The sequence below is a fragment of the Bos javanicus genome, chromosome 3, assembly GCF_032452875.1.
Source record: "Bos javanicus breed banteng chromosome 3, ARS-OSU_banteng_1.0, whole genome shotgun sequence".
NCBI lineage: Eukaryota > Metazoa > Chordata > Mammalia > Artiodactyla > Bovidae > Bos > Bos javanicus.
Window position 1 is genome coordinate 3,206,310 of NC_083870.1, and position 16,586 is coordinate 3,222,895.

The window sequence follows — 16,586 nt, forward strand, 5'->3', positions numbered from 1 at the left end:
AGACTGGAGAATTTAGGTGTGATAAATTACAGAAAACCACAGAGCAGCGACTTGTCAGAGCAGGAAGGGCCCACAGCCACCATCAGGCTCTCCTTTAGGCCTCTTGATTTCCCACTCCCATATTGATACAAAAGACAGAAAAATTGCTCTTTATTTTAACTGCCTACAGTGTGTTCTGTGTGATTCTTAGCCACTACCTCTATCAATTGGCTACTCAAATTTATAATACAGGTTTGTGAAATCTGGAAAAAGCAGAGTCCCAGATGTTCTTGTGGGAGGGAAGACCCTTAACTGACATCCTAGAGATTTCTTTTTAGTAGTGTCAGTCACAACCCTTAGGATTTGGGTCTAGAAAAACTGATCATTTTATATTTTGCCCAGTGTAGGGAATAGGATTGAAGTAAGAAAATGAAATGGGCTTCCGAGGTGGCCCAGTGGTAAAGAATGCACCTGCCAACGTAGGAGATGTGGGTTCGATCCCTAGGTCTGGAAGATCCCCTGGAGTTGGAAAGGGCAACCCACTCCAGAATTCTTGCCTGGAAAATCCCATGGATAGAGGAGCCTGGCAGGCTACAGCCCCTGGGGTCACAAAGAGTCAAACGTGACTTAGTAAATGAACAACAAAAACAAGAAGAAAATGAGAGATTGGGATTTTTTTCCCTCATATTTGAGAAAAAAATTTTCTTGCTTTTAGGAATATCTTTTCTTGATCCTCTATTTATTAACCATGTTCATCAAGTATCAGTAGTAGTACATGATTTACATAGAACACAGACCAGTGATTTAAAATCAGAGTTCATAACCCAGGAGTGTGAATACTTTGATTTTGGAAGACCTCTGAGATTCTGAAATACTGTTAAAGAGCATTGTGAAATAACTGACAGGAAGTTAACCTTAGTAAACCCAAGTGTGAAATAGAGGAGGGCAGGAGTTCTTACCCCAGAGTTCAAGGTGTGCTAGGCAAGAGACATAGTACATTTTTCTGAAGACAAGTCTTCAACTTTTATTAGATTCTTTAAAAGATAAGCTGTTACTTTAGGGGTAGTCACTAAATCAGACTATACTTAAAAACAGGAAGAGGATCACTGAAAAGAAAATGGATACACAATACTTTATTTAAAATATGTGGCAAACATTTGAAATTAACACTGACTTTCCCTGTATTTATAGGTAGGGTGATAGCTACTTTCACATGTTCAGGAGAAAAGGAAGTAAATTTGGCTGTTCAGGATGCAAAGGCTGCCTTTAAAATATGGAGTCAAAAATCTGGCATGGAGCGTTGCCGAATCCTTTTGGAGGCTGCCAGGATAATAAGGGTATGTTTTAATTTAATCTCTTCCAGAAAAGTCCTCTTGCATTGCTCTGTGATTTTTTTTTTGTGATGATTTGCAATTAGACTGGTGCATTATTAAGTGATACCTTTTTGATGAGATCCAAAAACATTTCCATATGCTCACCTTGATATGTACAACAAGCTTTCCTTCAGTGATTTCTTTCTGGCTCTAGGCTCCTTGTGACATCTCCCTGGGCAGGCTTTCTTTTCCTTCTTTGTTGTAATGATAATGTATCCTTTGTAGCTTGTCTCCTTTTCTTTTTAACTATATGTTTACTCTTTCCTCTGATGACTCTGAAGTTGACTTTTCTTTTTCAGGTTAATTTTCTGCCTTAGTTGCCTAGAAGATTTCATAGATTCATTCCTGTTTCCCTCTTATGGAATAAAGTTTAGCTTTTTACAGTCTTAAAAGGCAAAAGTACTAGATTGTCTTTACAGAAAATTAGAAGATTCAGAGGATATACACCAAAATATAAATCAGGGATATCTCTCAGTGTAGGACTGTGATGACTTTTTTCCTTACCAGTGTGTTATGTCAGAAACTGGGGGTCTGAGAGTTACCCTGTTTGCAAGGTTATATGGGTATTCTGACAAGAAACATAAAGTTTTCTGGATTAGAGAGAGAGTTTATTACTCACAGCAAAATACTTCAGTACTAGTTTTCTGAGCCCCAGTCCCCATGGGGTGATGCAGTAAGCGCTAGATGTTACCCTGTTGCATACAGTGGGTTGCACTGTAGGAGAGGAACCCCAAAATTAAGAGACTCAGCTTATAAGGGGCACATCTGCCCATTCTCTCCTTTGGTGAAAGGTTACTTGTTAAGGTTAATGAGATGTTACTCACTGAGCAGATCTCCAAGGTTAAGGGGAAAGGTATCACTAGATTTATTACCCTGGAATGTAAGCAGAAGTCTCCAAGAACTGGAAGTAGAGAGCTTTTTATCTCCACATCTTTTCAGAGACCTCCGTCTTTAGGGAGATGCTGTCATTGCCTTCCAAGGCCTTTGCTTTTCAGTCCGCTTGCCGGTGGCCTTTGCTGAAAGCCTACACCATGCAGTAATGTCAAAATATTCCTGGAGAATTTTCTCCCAACAAGGTGTTTTCTTTTATCAAAATTTATTTTTAATTTGGGAGATTAAAAGTTGTAACTCAAAGCTGATAATTTATTATTCTAACTTGCCTCTCACTTTTGCTTGTGCATAAGCATTTGGTTTGTTTTACCTTCTTAAGAACTGGCTCTTTTATTATTATAAAATTATTTTTAAAATCCTGAGTAGTACCTATTTTTTTTTTGCTCTGAAATCGACTGTCTAATGTTAATTTTCTTTTTCTTTAAACTCTTCATTCCGTTTTCTTTAATATTTTATATAATTTTTTACAGTCAAAAATATATTACTGTCTTTCTCGAAAGCTCTTGTCTGATGATCATGGCCTGAATCTACCTTTGCTGTTGTTGTTTTTGTTCAGTTACTAAGTCCTGTTTGACTTTTTGCAATCCCATGGACTTTAGCTCTCCAGGCTTCTCTGTCCGTGGGATTTCCCAGGCAAGAATTCTAGAGGGGGTTGCCATTTCCTTCTCAAGGGGACCTTCCAGACTGATGATCAAACCTGCGCCTCCTGCATTGGCATTCAGATTCTTTAGCCCTGAAACACCAGGGAAGCCCTGGATCCACCTTTACCTGAAATTATTCTATGACTGAACAGATCCCACCCCCTGACCACAACCTACAGTTTAGCCCCTGGTTGTTTTCTTTCAGTGATTTTTGAATTTAATCATGATCTATAGTTCCTTGCCCTTTCCATTTTTAAACTACGCACAATTATCTTCTATAAGATAAAAATATTTATATTTACTCACATTTTTAACATAACTAGTGTTCTTCATCCCTTTGGGAAGGCCCAGATTTCTATGTTACCATTTTTATTTCTGCTTGAAGAAATTTCCTTAGCATGTTTCATGTGCAGGTTTGCTAGAGATGTTCTTTTAGCTTTTGTATGTCTGAAGTCTTTATTTCACTTTCATTATTCCTTTATTTATATTAGTTTTACACTTTTTACTTATCTGTTTTTGGCTGTGCTGTCTTCGCTGCTATGTGGGCTTTCTGGAGCTGCTGCAGCAGGGGCTGCCCTCTAGTTGCAGTGTGCAGGCTTCTCATTGCTGTGGTTGCCTGTGTTGCAAATCACGGGCTCTAGGGCTTGCAGGCTTCAGTCGTTGCTGTCGTTAGGGCTCAGTACTCGAAGCCTGTGGGCTCTGGAGTGGCGCATGGGCTTAGTTGCCCCGAGGCATATGGAATCTTCCTGGACCAGGGATCAAAGCCATATCCCCTGAACTGCATGCAGGCAGATTCTTTACCACTGGACCACCAGGGATGTCCTTGCTTTCATTTTCAAAAAGAGTTCTAGATAAATAATTCTAGATTGACAGTTTTTTCTTTCAGTGCTTTAAAGATGTTGCATTGCTGTCTTCTGACTTGTTTTGTTTCAGAAGAGAAGTCTGCTGTCATTCTTATTTTTGCTCCCTTCTATTAAATATTTGTTACCTCTCTGGCTGCTTTTAAGATTTTCTTCTTGTCATCAGTTTTAAACAAGTTCATTGTCTTTTGATGTAGTTTTCTTTATATTTCTTTTGTTTGGAGTTTCTCTTGAATTTGTACATATATAGTTACATTTGGAAAAATTATGGCTATTATTTCTTTAGATATTTCTTCTGCCCCCACTCTTCTATTTCCTCTTCTTCAGAGCCTCCAATTACATATACCTTGGGCTACTTGAAACTGTTCTATAGCTCACTAATGATCTGTTCATTTTTTTCTGCAGTTTTTTCTCTCTGTGTTTCATTTTGGGTAATTTGCATTGTTACACGTAAAGTTCACCTACCTTTTCTTCCATAGTATCTGATCTGCTGTTAATCCCGTCTGGTGTATTTTTCATCTCTAGACGTGCAACGTGAGTCTTTTTTGTTGTTGTTCCATGTTGCTCCTTAACATGTTCATGTTTTCCTCTACTTTCCTGAACACATGGAATATAGTCATAATAACTTTTAATATCCCCATCTACTAATTGTGACATCTACCAGCTCTGGATCTCTTTCTATTGGTTGACTTTTTCCTCCTCGTTAGGTGTTATGTAACTTTCCTGTTTTGGATGACTGGTTTTTTTCCTCCTGGTTAAATGTTATATAACTTTCCTATCTTTTGCCTGTCTAGTAATTTGTTATCACTAAACATTGTGATTTTTATGTGTTGGATGCTGAATATTCTTGTACTTTAAAACATTAATGAGCTTTGTTCTGGGACACAGTGAAGTTACTTGGAATTAGTTTGATCCTTGCAAGACTTGTTCCTGTTCTTTGTTAGGTGTGATCAGAACAGCTTATTTTCCCCCACTATTGAATACCCTTCTGAATACCTAGCTTGATGCTCTGTGTACTAGTGAGGTTTTTCTTAACATGACTGGTGGGAACATGAATTGTTCATGCCCCTATGTGAGTTCTGGGGATTTTTTTTTTTTTTCCTTTTCACCTTCTTGGTTAGTTTTTTCCTAGCCTTGGGTAGGGTCCTCACACTGACCAGTTCTCAGATGAAGACTTAAGGGGGATCTCTGGGATTCTTCTGTGCAGCTCTCTTCTCTCCTATCCCTAGAATGCATACTGTAGCCATCACATAGTCCTTGAATGCCCAACCTGTTTCCTTAACTCAGAGTATCTGTTGGGTCCCACCTAAGGCCCTCTTACTGGCTCTCTGATAGAGACTTTTTCCAGGAAGCAGGCAAGAACATATGTAGGGCCCACCTCATTTGTTTCCTTCTCTCAGGGATCACTGTCCTGAGCTGTCCAATGTCCAGTGTCTGAAAATTGTTGTTTTGTAAAAATTGTTGTTTTGTGTATTTTATCTGGTATTTTTAGTTGCTTGAGGATGGAGCCTAAATCTGATCCCTATTACTCTATCTTAGCTGGAAGCCTATGGACTCCTAGTGAAATGAACAGTTTTTGGTATGTGTTAGTTACACATACCATTGTATGTGATGGTTTCAAAAAAAAGGGAAAAAAGTTTCCCTTTTCACTTTGAATTTTTTGATGCTTTTTATCAAATTATAAAGATCTTAATGGTAGGCGCCAATCATTTCTAAGTTGGAGCCTCCTTAGGAAAGTCGCTGTCATTTGGCTTTAAAAGGAGAGAGAAATGTATTTTAAAACTATAATGTATTTTACCACTATTTACACATAGAAAAGAGTGCGTGTGTAGCTTATGTACTTGCCTTCAGCCGTTCTTTTGCTCAGCTCTGCCTCTTGAAGCAAGCAGGGGCTCAGGCTTATTAGAGTTGAATGGGCATGTCTTTGCTCATGCTGTTCTCTTATAAAAAAACTAGACACTTAATGCTTGCTTGGCGGTTTGAAATGAAGGAGGGGGATGGGGCTTTTCTTCTTCCCTTTCATCCAGTGGACCCGTGGTCAAGTCACATGAGAAGCGGGGTGGCCAAGAGAGGGATAGGGGTAGATATGAAGCACATGCTTCCCAAGAGATGCTCATCGCAGTGCGTTGTCATGGTGGACAGTTTTGTTTTATGGTGGCTCTTGGAGCTAGTAGGGGCAGGAAGCTTACATTGTTTTCCCCTTTCCCTTCTGCCCTCCTTATCCCAGGAGGGCAAAGGAATCCCATTTCCCTGAATGCAGTATTAAGTGTTAGAGATTCCCTTGGACTGCTTGATAGTTTTCATCAGTGTCTTTTTTATGATCCTTGTAAGGAGAAGGCAATGGCACCCTACTCCAGTACTCTTGCCTGGAGACTCCCATGGACAGAGGAGCCTGGTAGGCTGCAGTCCATGGGGTCGATAAGAGTCGGACACGACTGAGCGACTTCACTTTCACTTTTCACTTTCATGTGTTGGAGAAGGAAATGGCAACTCCCTCCAATGTTCTTGCCTGGACAATCCCAGGGACGGGGAGCCTGGTGGGCTGCCGTCTATGGCGTCGCACAGAGTCGGACATGACTGAAGTGAGTTAGCAGCAGTAGCAGCAGCAAGGTATGTCAAAAGGCCCCACAATGGCTTTTTAGAAATAACCTTTTGCATGAGGATAGAGGATGCTGGAATAAGACAAGAAAAATTTCAAAAAACCAGCCAATAGATTGAATTTTCTCTTTGAGTTGAAACCTTGAAATAGTCCTCAAAACTAATTGCCTGTCCATTCTTTACCAAAAAAAAAAAATCTTAATGAAACTTCCTTTCTTAGTAAATATTCCAAGGCTTTTCAGCAGTAGTCATAGATTAATTCTCGTCTGTTCATGCTTGTATTAATGTGGAAGACAACAGCATTTCACTTTTGTCAGTTTAATATTTCTTCATGTGTTTGAAGTGTAACATACTGATTTCATCAGTGTGTTTATGCTGATTAGTGAACTGGTGCCTACTTCCTCTTTAGGGACTAGTTCCCTGCCTTTTGAAAATGTGTTTTACATTGATCATACTCAACACATCAAGAAGTGGGATGATTCACACCTGGTTAAAGAACTGTTCAGTCAGTTCAGTTCAGTTCAGTTCAGTCGCTCAGTCGTGTGTGACTCTTTGCGACCCCATGAATTGCAGCATGCCAGGCCTCCCTGTCCATCACCAACTCCTGGAGTTCACTCAGACTCACGTCCATCGAGTCAGTGATGCCATCCAGCCGTCTCATCCTCTGTCGTCCCCTTCTCCTGCCCACAATCCCTCTCAGCATCAGAGTCTTTTCCAGTGAGTCAACTCTTTGCATGAGGTGGCCAAAGTATTAAGAGTTTCAAGAGTACAAAGAGTTTCAGCTTTAGCATCATTCCTTCCAAAGAACACCCAGGGCTGATCTCCTTCAGAATGGACTGGTTGGATCTCCTCACAGTCTAAAGGACTCTCAAGAGTCTTCTCCAGCACCACAGTTCAAAAGCATCAATTCTTCAGCACTCAGCCTTCTTCACAGTCCAACTCTCACATCCATACATGACCACTGGAAAAACCATAGCCTTGACTAGACGGACCTTTGTTGGCAAAGTAATGTCTCTGCTTTTGAATATGCTATCTAGGTTGGTCATAACTTTCCTTCCAAGGAGTAAGTGTCTTTTAATTCAAGAACTGTTACATCAGAACTAATGGCTGTTGTCTTCCTAAGTACCCTCTTTCTAGTATCAGTAACTGGGAAAAATTAATTAATTGTTAAAAAATTGTTTTGGTGAGTATAGAATCAGGAAAGAGAAGGTAAATTGTTGGTTTGAAAGGCAGTTTAATTTAGACTATATTTGGATGTAAACAAATCATCCTTTCTGAAGAAACATGTCTATTCAGTAATTGCAGAATTTTGTTTAGCACTTACTAACTTCCTTTTTAAGAAGTGAGCTCCTTGAAGGAAGAGACTGGATCTGTCCTTTTTCTTAGTAAAGAGTGTGAAATGATTGTCTAGCTCCACTTCACTTGGTTGTTGTTCTGGGGAACAGAACATGTTCATCTGGAACATGTTTCTCTACTGTCTCCTCTATCTAACTCTCTGTGTTTGTGGTCTCCATCCTGTAGGCCGCAGGGGAGTTATTCCTCTTGTTCCTGGTATCTGCTGCCTCATGGATGAGGCTGGTTTAGAGGCTTTTGCAGGCCTCCTGGAGGGAGGGGCTGGTTCCTGCCTACTGGTATGTGGGTCTGGGTCTTAGCCCTCTGGTGGGCAGGGCCGTGTCAAGCGATGAGTCTAGACGTGGCTTTAGTCTTTAAGAAGACTTTAGGCAGCCTGTCTGCTGGTGGATGGGGCTGTGTTTCCGCCCTGTTGGTTGTTTGACCCGAGGCATCCCAGCACTGGGGCCTGTAGGCTGTTGGGGGAGCCAGGTCTTGGTGCCAAAATATCAGCCTTCAGGAGAGCTCATGCCAGTGAGTATTCTGTGGTTCCTCTGCCACTGATGTCCTTGTCCTCACTGTAAACCAAAGCCAGCCACCCTCTGCCTTCTCAGGACACACTCAGAGACCAGCAGGTAGGTCTGACCCAGGCTCCTATGGAGTCACTTGCTGCTTTTTCCTGGGGTTCTGGTGTGCATGAGATCTTCTGTGCATCCTCCAAGAGTGAAGTTTTTGTCTCTTCCACTCCTGTGGAGTCCCTATAATTAAGACCCGCTGGTCTTCAAAGCCAAATGCTCTGGGGGCTCCTCCTCCTGATGCCAGTATTCCAGGCTGGGGTGCCTGATGTGGGGCTCAGAACTCTCACTCCTGTGGAAGAACCTCTGCAATATAATTATCTTCCAATTTGTGGGTCACCTACCTGGTGAGTGTGGGATTTGACTAGATTAGCAGTGTACCGCCCCGCACCATCTTGTTGACTTCTTCTTTGTCTTTGGATGCAGAATAGCTTTTTTGGGAGGTTCTGGTCTTTCTTGTTGATGGCTGTTCAGCAGTTAGTTGTGATTTTGGTGTTTTCATGAAAGGAGCTGAGCTCAAGTCCTACTCTGTCATCTTTTCTGGAATCCAACAAATGTGGAATGAACGAATCAAAGCACTTCATACCTCCAGTCTTTGTAGAAATAGACCATGTCCAATTATCATGATCAAAGTGCCGTTTCCTGTATTTCATCCTTCCGTGCTTTCTGAGATCTGTACTTGGTAGCTCTTGTGTTAGACACTTGTGTTAATTTCGGTTAATTTCATTTTGCTTCTGGTCAGCCATACTGATTGTCAGTTTTAGTAAGAGATGCATCTTTCTTGTCAATTGTTCAATTCATGTTTTATGTACAGATTTTGACCACAGTGTTTTTTTTTTTAATGAAAATCAGATCTGTAATAGCAAATACCTATTTCTTACATATTCAGATTTTCTAAATAATTTTATTTATTTTTGGCTGTGCTACGTCTTTGTTGCCATGAGGACTTTGCTCTAGTTGCGGCGAGCAGGGGCTACTCTGCGTTGCAGCATGCCGTCTTCTTATTTCAGTGGCTTTTCTTGTTGCAGAGCGTGGGCTCTAGAGCACATGGGCTTCAGTAGTTGTGGCACATGGACACAGTAGTTCCAGCTCCCCAGCTCTAGACCATAGGTCAATAGTTGTGGCTCATAGGCTTAGTTGCTTCATGTGGCATCTTCCCAGATCAGGGATCGAACCTGTGTCTAGGAGACACAGATTGGTGCCAAAGTAATTGCAGTTTTGCATTGTTGAACTTTGCCATTTGATCCTGGATTACGTTCTTAAATGTGGTTATGTTATACATCATTTTAATGCGCATTTCTCTTTTTTTTGCTAATGACTTGTTGCTTGCCGTTTATTTTGTATTTATTTTAGACTATAGAAATGATGTTAGACAAAAAGCAAATTCGAATGACTTTTTTATTAGCATTCAAAATAGGTCATAAAGAAGTGCAGACAGCTTGCAACAATGTGTTTGGCCCAGGAACTGCTAATGAATATACAGTGCAGCAGTGGTTCAAGAGGTTCTGCAAAGGAGATGAGTGTCTTGAGGATGAGGAGCATAGTGGCCGGCCATCAGAAGTTGACAGTGACCGATTAAGAGCCATTATCGAAGCTGATCCTCTTACAACTACATGAGAAATTGCACAAGAACTCAGAGTTGATCATTCTATGGTCATTTGGCGTTTGAAGCAAATTGGAAAGGTGAAAACACTTGATGAGTGGGTGCCTCATGAGCTAACCAAAAATTTTAAAAATCATCCTTTTGAAGTATTGTCCTCCCATATTCTGTGCAACAACAAACCATTTCTTGATCAGGACATGATGTGTAATGAAAAGTGGATTTTATATGACAACCAGCAACAACCAGCACAGTGGTTGGACCAAGAAGAAGCTCCAGAGCACTTCCCAAAGCCAAATTTGCACCAAAAAAAGGTCATGGTCGTTGTTAGGTGGTCTGCTGCTGGTCTGATCCACTATAGCTTTCAAAATCCTGGCAAAACCATTACATCTGAGAAGTATGCACAGCAAGCTGATGAGATACACTGAAAACTTCAATGCCTGCAGCCGGTACTGGTCAACAGAAAGGGCCCAGTTCTCCACAACAATGCCCGACTGCACACTGTACAACCAAAAGTTGTACAAGCTTCACAAATTGAGAGGATTGGGCTACAAAGTTTTGCTTCATCTGCCATATTCCACCCGACCTCTTGCCAACTGACGACCACTTCTTCAAGCATCTTGACAACTGTTTGCAGGGAAAATGCTTTCATAACCAGCAGGAAGCAGAAAATGCTTTCCAGGAGTTTGTTGAATCCTGAAGCATGGATTTTTATGCTATAAGAATAAACAAACTTATTTCTTGTTGGCAAAAATGTGTTGATTGTCATAGTTTCTATTTTGATTAAAAAAGATGTATTTGAGCCTAGTTACAATGATTTAAAATGCACAGTCCAAAATTGCAATACTTTTGTAGCAACCACTGAGCCACCAGGGAAACCCCCATATTCAAGTTTTTCATCTCCTTTGGGGACATTATTTATTTTTTCAGGTCTGATTTCCAAGATCTTTTTGTTCGTTTTTGGCCATCTGTAGTACGTTTAAGTTGTGTAAACCACATCTGGAAACAGAATTTGAAAAGACAATTGATGAGTAATGAGCATTAGAAAATAATTATCTTATGATTTTGGCATGCTGCATTTCTTTGGGTGAATTAAACCCATTTGTGTTGATGTGTATCTGGCTGTTTTGTACAGTTCTCCTAAGGACTCTTTGTTCTTACTGTATACATGCAGTGTGTTAGTCACTCAGTCTTGTCTGACTTTTTGCGACCCCATGGACTGCAGTCCTCCAGGCTCCTCTGTCCATGGAATTCTCCAGGCAAGAATACTGGAGTGGGTTTCCGTTCACTTCTCCAGGAGATCTTCCTGACCCAGGGATCGAACTCGGGTGTCCTGCGTTGCAGGCAGATTCTTTACTGTCTGAGCCACCAGGAAAACCTGATGCACAAATATCTGTACATATTTGGTGCAGGTGTACATATATAATATTTCTCAGAACAGTCCTTTTCTAACTAATCTTGGAATGAGGTGTTGGTCTTGTATCTGTGACAGTTACTTGATGGGGAGGACAGGGTGCTGTTTAGCAACAACTTTCATCTCTTCCAGATGTCCAGCCATTCCTTTCTTTTGGAAGTTCAAGCTGTTTCTATTTTGAAAAATTAGGCAATGTATTCTGTTTTGATTGTTGAATATGTTGAGGTGTATGGTGATTTGTCTTCAGTCTAGTTCTCTGCTTTGCCCAAAGGAACGGAGGGATGAAATTGCCACTATGGAGACTATCAACAATGGGAAGTCCATCTTTGAGGCCCGCTGGGACATTGACACTTCCTGGCAGTGCCTGGAGTACTATGCAGGCTTGGCAGGATCCATGGCTGGTAAGCCCACACCTCGCCTTCTGTGACCAGCTTATAGGAAGCAGGGGAGCAGAGCCTGGTGGAGTAGGGTACAGGTTTTGGAATTAAGACAGACCTGAGTTAAAATCTTGGACTTAACACTCTCTACTTGGGTGTCACTGAGAATTACTTACCTTTATTTAAACGGGAGATCGTCCCTATCTTATTGGTTATTAGAGGGATTAGATGAGATGATGTATTGGGTTGTAGTTTTTCCATAACATTGTATGGAAAAACCTGAATAAACTTTTTGCCCAGCCCAGTATATAAAGCCCCTAACCTTGTAGCTGAGGCATAGACAAGGTTGTGCAAAAACCAGTTCTTGCAAGACTCAGTGAGTGCATCATATTTATTAGTTGTACTTACTCAGCAAAAATTTTCTTTTACTGTCTAGGAAGTGTCCAACAGTTCACATGTTGGCTGGGTTGGCCAGGCCCAGGAGGTCAGTGGGGGTGAGAAGGCTGAGGTTCAGGGTCCTGGGACTGTTTAGCTGCCAAGTCTCTCCCCATTTCTGTTCCATTTCCTGTGAATTATGTGGTGGATGCTTGGTAAATTTTTAGAGGATTATATTGAGTTGAATGAACGTTAGCTTGAAGGATAATAAGGATTCTTTATGTGGAGAGAACATGCAGAAGCAATGTACGAATAACTAGAATGAACAAAAGACCAGAGCCCAGTGGCTGGGGGTGGGTGGTCTGGCTGGAGTCCAGAGTGAGTCCAGGCACTGGCGGACTCTTGGGGCAGGCGGCCTACACTGTTCTGTACCCTCTCTGTCCTCTTAGGCGAACACATCCAGCTCCCGGGTGGATCCTTTGGTTACACCAGAAGGGAACCACTAGGGGTGTGTGTTGGAATAGGAGCGTGGAACTACCCCTTTCAGATCGCCTGCTGGAAGTCGGCTCCAGCTCTGGCTTGTGGTAAGTATGGATTATTCTTCCGCCTGGGAGCTACCCTTTCTCCCTGGCATGATTTCACCCCTGCCCTGCCCCCTAGGGAGCTTTGAGGTTATACATTATTCCCATTTTTATTTATTTTTGTTTGTGGGAAGGAAGAAAGTTAATTTTGGTCTTGGAGATTTTATTATTATTATTATTATTACTGTCAAATGAATTAGATTTGTGCACTTGAAAGTTCTCTTCCTTTATGGACAAGAATTCTGAGCATTCGTTTCTGTGTAGCAGGTAGCACTTGGGAATTTCACTTCATTTAGGAAGCAGAAGACAAACTTAATTTGTGTCTTAAGAGAAATGAAAGGCAAGGTTTCCATTAGAGAAGCTTTGGTTGATTAATAAAAAGATTTCTTGCACTATTTAAAGCGAAGAATCTGTGGGAAAAGAAGACATTATGTCTTAGAAAAAACTCTCAGGTTAAAAGAGTCTAGTATTAAGACATTGTATTGAAATGCAGCTTTTTTCTTGTTGCTGCCTCATGTTCGTTTTGCCCATTTCTCTGTGATAGAGGAGAAATATAATTAAGTTACTAGCCTTGCAGACTCGCATCAAATTAATTAATCTTTCTTATCTTCAGTTTCAGCTTTTATAAAATGGGTCTAATCATACCTACTTCATACTGCTGTTGCAAATGTTAAATGAGGTTAATATATGTAAAAAGCTGTAGATACATAAGGCATTACTGGTTGAGACATTGCAAGTGTGTGGCTTGGTCTGTTTCATGAGAGAAACTAAGGAGGGAAGAACAAGATAGGTTTACTTATTAATAATAATTTTTGGCCTAGCATTTTATGGGGAACAGGAAACAATTAGAGTTGTTTTTTTTTTAATTTTTAATTTTATATTGCATATAGCTGATTAACAATGTGACAGTTTCAGGTGAACAGTGAAGGGACTCAGCCAATCACATATACATGTATCCATTCTACCCCAAACTCCCCTCCCATCCAGGCTGCCATATAGCATTGAGTAGAGTTCCATGTGCTCTGCAGTAGGTTCTTGTTGGTTATCAGTTTGAAATACAGCAGTGTGTACATGTTGATCCCAAACTCCCTAACTATCCCTGCCCTCCATCCTTCCCCACTGGCAACCATAAGTTAGTTTTCTAAGTCTGTGAGTCTGTCTCTGTTATTCTATAAATAAATTCATTTGTATCATTTTTTTTAGATTCCGCATATAAGGGATGTCATACAGTGTTTCTCAACTGGAGTTGTTCTTGATGTGTCCTCCTTGTCCTGTCTTCAGAGGATCTTCAGTCTTAAAAAATCTTTCTGTATTTTTGTCTCGGTAATGCAGGTAACGCCATGGTCTTTAAACCTTCTCCCTTCACACCCGTGTCCGTGTTGCTGCTGGCTGAAATCTATACTGAGGCTGGAGTCCCTCCTGGGCTGTTCAACGTGGTGCAGGGAGGGGCTGCCACAGGCCAGTTCCTGTGTCAGCATCGTGATGTGGCCAAAGTCTCCTTCACTGGAAGCGTGCCCACCGGCTCAAAGGTGAGAGTGAAACAGTAGGGGCATCTGGTTATGACATCTCGGTGTGGCTCTGTCAGGCCTCCCCAGAGCATGTGTTGGAGGCTTAGCCTCTGATTTTACCTAGCTTGTATTGGCAGGGAGGCTGTACGGATTACTGGGCCAAGGTCTGAAGTGTACTTGAGAAGTGTGAAGGAGTAGTTAGAGCAGCTCGGTGTGTTAGGCCCCCTGGGGACGGGAGTCGTCTTCTGCCTGTGTCTGGGAGGTCAGACCCTGGGCTGCCACTCATATCCTTCAGTAACTTACCTCATCTGTAGCTGCCGCCTCTGAATAAAGGGTGTTTTCCCAGTTTGTTCAGATTCATCGTTTTGACCTTAATTTGTGCTCTGAGATCTGTCAGCCTGGAACACAGTTAGAGCAATACAAAAGAATTTCTGCCCATGACAGATGAATTGACAGGTTGTCTTAAATGAACTCCCTCTTAAGAATATGCAATTCTGTAGATTCTCTTCAGTGTTCTGGAAAAGACTATTTCAAGTAGACTAAGGACAGAGTATATTGAGAACAAGGCTGCAGGTCACACGTAGTTCAACATGACTTTTCAGGGTCACGGTCGAGTTAACCTATAACATGTAATCTCATTGGTGTTCAACTTCTCGGTGCTTTTGTTCTTGTAAGATCATGGAGATGTCTGCTAAAGGAATCAAACCTGTCACCCTGGAACTCGGAGGCAAGTCTCCACTTATCATCTTCTCAGACTGTGACATGAAGAATGCTGTGAAGGGGGCGCTGATGGCCAACTTCCTTACTCAAGGCGAGGTGTGTACCTGACCCTGAAAGAGGTTTAGAGGGAGTCTTCACCTTTCATATCACAGCATGTTTTTTTTGTTTTTTTTTTTTTAATTTATTTATTTTTTAATTTGAAGGATAATTGCTTTACAGAATTCTGTTGTTTTCTGTCAAACCTCAACATGCATCAGCCATAGGTATACACATATCCCCTCCCTTTTGAACCTCCCACAGCTTGTTTTAAAGCTTGTTATTTTGAAATAATTTCAGACTTACAGAAAAGTTGCACAGATAATACAAAGAATTCTCATATACCTTTGAACCAGGTTCTTCAATGTTAACATTTTATCACATTTACCATTCTGTCTGTCTTTTCATGGGTTTCCCTGATGGTTCAGACAATAAAGAATCTGCCTGCAATACAGGAGACCTGGGTTCAATCCCTGGATCAGGAAGACCCCCTGGACAAGGGAATGGCAACCCACTCCAGTATTCTTGCGGAGAATGCCATGGCAGAGGATCTTTGTGGGCTACAGTCCCTGGGGTTGCAAAGAGTTGGACACGACTGAGCAGCTAACACTTTGACTTTTCACTTACTGTCTGTGCATGCATATGCATGTTACTATATTTTTTTGAACTGTTTGAAAGTTGCAGACAGAAGATCTGTAACCTCTCCATTCATGTGTATTTCTCAAAAAAAGTGAAAGTGAAGTCGCTCAGTCGTGTCCAACTCTTTGCGACCCCATGGACTGTAGCCTACCAGGCTCCTCTGTCCATGGGATTTTCCAGGCAAGAGTACTGGAGTGGGCTGCCATTTCCTTTTCCAGGGGATCTTCCCAACCCAGGGATCTAACCTGGGTCTCCTGCATGGCAAACAGACACTTTACCACTCTGAGCCACCAGGGAAGCCTATTGCCTTCTCTTAAATAAGCACAATGGTTAGTAGAATCCATAACTTGGTGTTAATGTAGTACTGTTATTCAATCATAACCCTTATTCAGATTTCTGCATTTGTTTGACTAATGTCCTTTTAGAAACAGCTTCTTTTTTGCTGGCTCAAGATCTAATCCAGGAAGATGTGTTGCATTTACTTGTGGTGTCTGTTTAATGTCATTTAATCTGGAATAGTTCTAAAGTCATTCTGATCTTTCAGTACCTTGACATTTTAGAAGAACCAACCCATTTATTTTGTAAAATGTTCCTCATTTTGGGTCTGTTTAGTTGTTGTTTTTTTTTTTTAATTGGATTTAGTTTATGGATTTTTGGCAAAAAATGGTATTTTACAGTGGTGTCGCTGACTTTGATCACCTGCTTAAGGTGGGTCTTTATCTTGAAGTTGCTGTTTTTTCCTCTGAAGTTAATGAGTGTCTTGTAGGAGATCAAGTGAGACTACCTTGTTCCTTATCAAACTTGGATCTGCTGGTTTTAGCACCCTTTGATGTCCACTAGAACATCTTTTTCTGGTGGTCACCAAGTGGTGATTTTCTAATTCTGTTATTCCTTCTGCATTTATTTAGTTTACTGCCTATTGAAAGAAAGAACTTTTTCCCCATCTCCCTAGTTTGTTTTTCATTCATTTACTTTTATCAGCATGAACCCATGGATTCTTACCTCATTCTGTGAGTTACTGTTACTATTTGTTTTGATGCTCAAATAATTGAAGATTCTGCTGGCGGGAGCCTCTTTCTATGGCTTTTTG

The 16,586-nt window shown here is 41.1% G+C and overlaps 1 protein-coding gene across 2 annotated transcripts in view; it reads left to right on the forward strand.

Moving 5' to 3' along the window:
• ALDH9A1 (aldehyde dehydrogenase 9 family member A1) overlaps nucleotides 1-16,586 on the forward strand; it is a 29,076-nt gene that overhangs the window by 1,139 nt on the left and 11,351 nt on the right. For both annotated transcript variants that reach the window (XM_061399766.1, XM_061399771.1), the window contains exons 2-6: nucleotides 1,171-1,316; nucleotides 11,532-11,661; nucleotides 12,462-12,596; nucleotides 13,926-14,122; nucleotides 14,777-14,917. In XM_061399766.1, the coding sequence (XP_061255750.1) occupies nucleotides 1,171-1,316; nucleotides 11,532-11,661; nucleotides 12,462-12,596; nucleotides 13,926-14,122; nucleotides 14,777-14,917 (749 nt within the window). The remainder of the gene's footprint in view (nucleotides 1-1,170; nucleotides 1,317-11,531; nucleotides 11,662-12,461; nucleotides 12,597-13,925; nucleotides 14,123-14,776; nucleotides 14,918-16,586) is intronic.